General features: G+C 44.4%; 1 protein-coding gene across 1 annotated transcript in view; it reads right to left on the reverse strand.

The window, feature by feature from the left end:
* Positions 1-6,171, reverse strand: part of WDR88 (WD repeat domain 88) — a 37,709-nt gene that overhangs the window by 7,769 nt on the left and 23,769 nt on the right. Inside the window, exons 7-9 of the mRNA XM_023537697.1 lie at positions 3,503-3,690; positions 1,634-1,716; positions 25-93 (exon numbers count right to left, since the gene is read on the reverse strand). Of these exons, the coding sequence (XP_023393465.1) occupies positions 25-93; positions 1,634-1,716; positions 3,503-3,690 (340 nt within the window). The remainder of the gene's footprint in view (positions 1-24; positions 94-1,633; positions 1,717-3,502; positions 3,691-6,171) is intronic.

The raw sequence follows: 6,171 nt of genomic DNA on the forward strand, positions 1-6,171 counted from the left end.
CACTGAGAGGTTGGCCACTTTTACCTTTGAAGCAGACAGGATCCATTTCTTGTCTCTGCTAATGTCCACATCCATCACCCAGTCATTATGGCCCTGGGGTAAAAATAGAACTTAAACGAGGACTTAGAGGAAAAGATTTATAAGAACAAAAACTAAAACAAAAGGACCCAACATTGTTCACATTTAAGTGTAACTAATTGTGCTTCTCTGGTTTCACTAGGACATTTAAGGTAGAATACAAAGTGTAAAGGCTTGTGATACATGTGTATGTCATGGCACTGTATGTGTTTTCAAAACTAGTACTCTGGTGTTTCGCAGGCTGGGGAAAAACTATTGTGTTCCCAGCTGGGCCCAGAGTACCTCTTGCTGGTTTTCTTGCTTTCTCTGTTCTAGGAAATACCTCTTAGAGGTCCAACTGGTGAAGGGGCTTTTGGCTTCAAGGAACTGGACCTTAAGCAAATGGGGGATTGTTTCCCTCAGCTACAAAGCAGCTCAGAGAGGATACCACTGCTGGTTTAGACCCTTAATTATGTCAGGGTTCTTTGTCAGCATCTTTAGCATTCTTTGGTCTTTCCCTTATGGAAAGAGGTGGATGGCGAGGCAGCTGTGGTGTGGTAGGAAAATCAAGACTTAGAGAGAAGGTTAAACTGCTGTGCATTGCAAAAGGACAGGAATTTGAGGGTGGGAGAATAGAGAGGAGAGATGAGGAAAAACTGAACAGAACAAACTAATAGGGGGACAAAGAGACTTTTAAATACAGAGAGGTCGAACTTTCAGTTTTAAGCTGTTGATTTGCTGTAATGTAAACTCCCTTTGCCTCTCCAAACCCTAGGAGAAGAGGGTTCAGACAGACCAGCCCTGGGAGCCTGTATGTTGTAGTGATCAATGGGACACAGGCTACCTTTGGATCACAGGCAACAGAGACACCAAGACTCCTGGATGCAAGCATTCCCAGCCAAAGGTGGCCATGAGATTGTAGGACCAGAGAGTATGCAGAAATCTTGGGGTGGAGGGCACATGGAACAGAGGCACTGAAGGAGCTAATCCTAGGATGGCCCAACCTCTGGATTCTGGCCGTGTTGGCTAATCCATCCCCTTACTGTACAGCTACTTTGAATAGAGTCTTCTCTAACTTGCAGCCACGAGCACTCAATTGACACTCCCCAGTTTGGAGCCCCACAGCTTTCTGTTCATGCCTTATTATGGCATTCAGCCTTCTGCACAGTAATTTCTGCTGTCTTAAACACTTCCCCACCTCTGAGTTTCTGCACTTTGCTGTTCCAACTGCCTGCAATATCCTCCCGCAATATCCTCACTCACCCAGTCCTTCCTTGCTATCCCTTTCTCAGCTCAAAGGCCACCTTCTCCAGCAGGCCACCCCTGCCCACCCACTGTGGATTAGCCCCCAGAGTCTGTTTCTGTCACATCACCCTGTTGTGGTTTCTCCATTTCATTTATAACTGTTGATGATCTGTTTGTTGGTTTCTTGTCTGTCCTTCCTTACAGAGGTGTCAGCTCCACGGGGGACATCTAGGTCTACCTTACCCACTGCTGTACTCCCACCACCTAGCATCCAGCATGGAATGACTAAGGAACGAAGCTCAGATCTTCTATCTCATGCTGGCATCGGTACCTTCAAGGAGAGCTTCCGGTAGCCTTCGCCTACATCCCAAATAGCCACAGTCTTGTCATACCCTCCAGACACAAGAAAAGAGGCTGCAACACAAAACGAGAGTCTCAAGGTGGGGTCAATCTTCCCCAGCCAACTGCTTCCTCCTGTGGTGAGGTTAAAGCGAGCTGAGGTTGCATCTGTGAGCAGCCTCCATGGCTCACTCTGAGGACACTCAAACCCCTTCCTGGTGGTTCAACCATCCCCAACTAATTACAGTTGATTCTCATTAATGGTAGTTTTATTCCATAAAGTTGTCACAAACACTGAATTAGCAAAAACTGAACCATTGCTCCTAAGGAAAATACAGGGTTAGGCTCCTGTGAGCTTCTGGTCACAACATTTCATTAACCAATCAATACATAACCTCATTTTATGTCTTTTTCTGTTTCTTAATTGATATATATTGTTTATTCATTATCATTGAATTTGTGGCTGTCAGCGCTAAAACTCACGCTGAACAAAGCATCTCTAAAACATGCGTTTTCCACGTAAGGCACATCACGGTATTCCTGCACTGAGGAACCCTTCAGCACTACGCTAGGAGGCCGTTTTAAATAACAAAGTCCCCAACGAAAAGCTCAAATGGCAAAAATGTGGCACTAAATAGAACACAAAAAGGACACTTTATGATAAGAGGGATGAAACAAGAAGGCGGTGAATCGCCTTGTTCAACTTGAGCTGGGGATGTGTGCATAGGCTAACTCAAACTTTCTACTGCACTTCGCATGTCCACAGGTGACCATAAAAGGGCCATGCATATTGACTTTAGGGTTACAAATGAATTTTGGCCAGTAGGAGAATTTACAAATACGGAATCCGCAAATAACGATGATTGATTCTGTGCAACTTTGAAACCAATAAAGCCCAGGACAGAAACTGATGGCGTTCCTCACAGTGGGGTTTGCCTTACACGAAAGCTCCTTCTGAAGAGAGAAAGTGGTTCAGAAACACCCTAGCATTTCTCAAGTCAGGCCAGGATTGTGTGTGTACTGGCTGGGTATCCCCACCACGCGCACACTTCACGAGGATGGAAGAGTATAACGTGTGGTTCCTGGGTGTCACGAGCAGTCACTTCCCCTCCTGGAGTTAGCGGCCATGGCAGCTTTCTGTCATTGCCTTTGCTCGCATCCATGCTCCTTCACCTGGAAATAGTGTCCCAATTTCCCATGGGGAAACATCCCTCACCTAGTCTCAGTCCTTCTGGTTCAGAAGGCACTGACACCAACCTCTAGCTCTGGGAGTGGGCAAGCCACTCTGACCTGGCCAATCAGAACCTTGCATCTCCTGCTGAAATGATTGGTTCAGAGATGGGCATGTGACCCAAGCTGAGCCACTGAGAATCTTTCCCTGGAACTTGTGCTGTCACCATCAGAGGAGCATCTCTCTTTCTCCAGGATTGCCAGTGACCAGAACTGCTTTGGGCCTGGATCACCAAAGGCTATCTTTGCCTACTTGAGGAGAAAGGCCAAATCAAGAGGAAAGCTGATCTGAGGGGTAGAATAGAAGATCTGGCTCCCTGACAGCTTTGTCTGAGTGTCTGAAACCAGCCACACCTGAAGCGAGACCTGCTCCTGACCTTTCCCATTACAGGAGTTAATAAATTTCCCCTGTTGCTTAAGCTACGTTGAGCTGAGTTTCTGTCACTTGCAAACTTGTGCCTATGAAGGTCTCTCTTGGCTTTTTGTTCCCGTGGAAAATAAATCCACCCTAATGTCAGCATGATTAGAAATCGACTGCCTGTACTGAGGAAAGTCCATGTGAATAAAACACGAAGAACTCTGCCCCAGCACTCCCATAGGTAAAGAATCTTTCTTTGTGTTTATTACTCACTGTCTCTGGCAAAGTGGCAGGAGCTTACAGAACCATCATGGCCCTGCATCAGAGTCACACAGGCTCCACGGTTTCGAAACTCCCCTGTATGAACGTTCCATATTTTTAAGGTTTTATCCCAAGAGCTTGTACATAGGAAATGGCCACTGAAGGTAAAACAGCAGTTTGAGATTGCATTGGTATGTGCACTGAAACACAGATGGAAGGGAGCACATGTTAGCACTTTGCTCCTGGAAAATCTGAGGGCACAGCTAAAAGGGGGGCAGGGGGAGAGCGGCGAGGAGAGGGGACATTGGAGCTGATCCCCCGTGATGTAATGGGCACCGTTCCTTCAATCGCTGCCTACCATGGTCCAGATATTAATCGCTCTGATTATGTCACACTATTCCAGGATTTCTCAATCATGGCAATACTGACATGTAGTGCTGGATAGTTCTTTGTGGTGGGGGGCTGTCCTGTACACTGTAAGGTGTTTGGCAGCATCCCTGGGCTCTACACACTAGATGCCAATAGCCCTCATACCCAGTTGTAACAACCAAAAATGTCTTCGGACATTGCCAAATGTCCACTGGGTATAAAATTGCCCCTGGTTGAGAACCACTGCACTATCCAGAGCTGCTTGAGGCTTGAGGGGAAAGAGAAGCTGGAAAAGCTGAAATTGCTAGTTAACGGACTAACAGCCCTTCATGTTTGGTGCTGGATCACACTTACAAAGTGGGCCTCTCCTGTTCATGCTCCATCTCCTTTCTCTCTGAGGTGTGGAGGGTGGCTGCTTCTCCCCCCCCCTTCTCCCACTTACTCCTACTTCTCTTCACCCCAATGGCTCTCTCTTCTCTCTCTCTCTCTCTCTCTCTCTCTCTCTCTCTCTCTCTCTCTCTCTCTCTCATCTGTCTTCAGTGTCATTAAAACATATTTTAATGTCGTACATTCAATTGATAGAATTTCGGGTTATCCAGTCTTAATTTTTAAATATCTCCTTTTTTTGAAAAGAAAAACATCTGTCAGCATTTGGCTGCTTTTTTTTTTTTTTGTCTGTGATTCTCAAAGTATTTTCCCCGTGATTCTCATCTCTTATTATAAACAGAATTTTCAAGCAAACTTATAAACATAAATGAGCACCTCTGAGTAGCCTGGATCATAAAATCAACCATTTTACCTGAGAAAAGGGTTAGGCAAAATTGTTTTCTAAAGCTCAAGTCAGAGTTTTAGACTGTTTCAGTTCTTTAAAATGCGCGAACTGAGTAAAGTCAAAGGGAAAAAAGTCAACTTCCCAGGGGTGTCCAGGGTAAAACTACCCAAATCCCGGTGCCTGTTGGGCTAAGAACTATCCCAGCATCCAGACACCGTCACTGGGGTCTAAACCAGGGCTATCTCTGTTTTCCAGGATGGGGCTCCCATTTCAAATAAGTCCCACTTCTCATAAAAGGCCATTTTCCTTAGTACAAAAGTTTGGGGGGAAAGCACATGTTGTGCTTGCATATCTGGACAAGACGGAGGCCATGCTCTTCTCCCTATTCCTCCTGCTAAGCACAGCTAACAACCCTGGGCATTTATAAAGCAAACAGAAGACTGTCACAGGTGGAGAAATGAAGGCAGACCAGCTAGGGCTCTTGGGACCGAAGAATGGCATGCTGTGAGTCCCTAGGGTTTTCTCCTGTTTCATATATCTGGAACCAGTTACTGGGAAAGCCTGTAGCCCAAGAAATAGGGAACAAAAGAAAGGCTTCCAAGTAAAGCCGTTCTCACTAGCTGGAGGAAGAGCCTAACAAAACAGATCACCTTTAGATAATACCCACCTTACTCCAGCCAAATATCTTGGGGAAAAAACTATAATCCCATCCCTACCCTACCCCTGTCAGCAAAAGCCAGCAGGGGAGCCTAGACTGCCACCCTTGCCAGGCTGTAATGAGGTGGCCTGTCAAAACGGAAGATTTAAGTAAGGCAGAGTCTTATAATACCCAAAATGTCCAGCATACAACTGAAAATCACTTGTCATACTAAGAGCCAGGAAAACCTCAACATAAATGAGAAAGATATTCAACAGGTGCCAACACTAAGATGACATAGATGTTAGAATTACCTGATGAAGATTTTTAAGCAGCCATCATAAAAATACTTTGATGGACAATTATAATCATGCTTGAAACAAACAAAAAGACAGAAAACCTCAGCAAAGAAATAAAAGATATAAAGACTGATTGAATGGAAATTTTAGAACTGAAAAATATAGTAAGCAAAATAAAAAACTCAGTGGAAAGGAGAAAGGAAAGCATCAGTGGATATGAAGGCAGACAATATAAATTAACCTATCCAATAAAAAGACCAAAAAAAAAAAAAAAACCCCAGAGCCTCAGGAACCTATGTGACTATAACAAAACAGCTAAATGTTTGTTTCATCAGAGTTCCAGAAGGAAAGGAGAAAGAGATTGGGACAGAAAAAGAAATTATATCTGAAATTTTACCAAATTTGGCAAAAGGCATAAACCTATAGATTAAAAAAGCTAATCAATTCCAACTTGGATAAATCCAAAAAATCTACACCCAGACGCATCATAATTAAACTTCTGAAAACTGAAGACAAAGGAAAAAATCTGAAAGCAGCCAGAGAAATGATGCCTTACCTATAGGGGGAAAACAAGTTGAATGACAATGGCTTTCTCATCAGAAAT

Source organism: Pteropus vampyrus, unplaced genomic scaffold (assembly GCF_000151845.1).
Source record: "Pteropus vampyrus isolate Shadow unplaced genomic scaffold, Pvam_2.0 Scaffold196, whole genome shotgun sequence".
Classification (NCBI taxonomy): domain Eukaryota; kingdom Metazoa; phylum Chordata; class Mammalia; order Chiroptera; family Pteropodidae; genus Pteropus; species Pteropus vampyrus.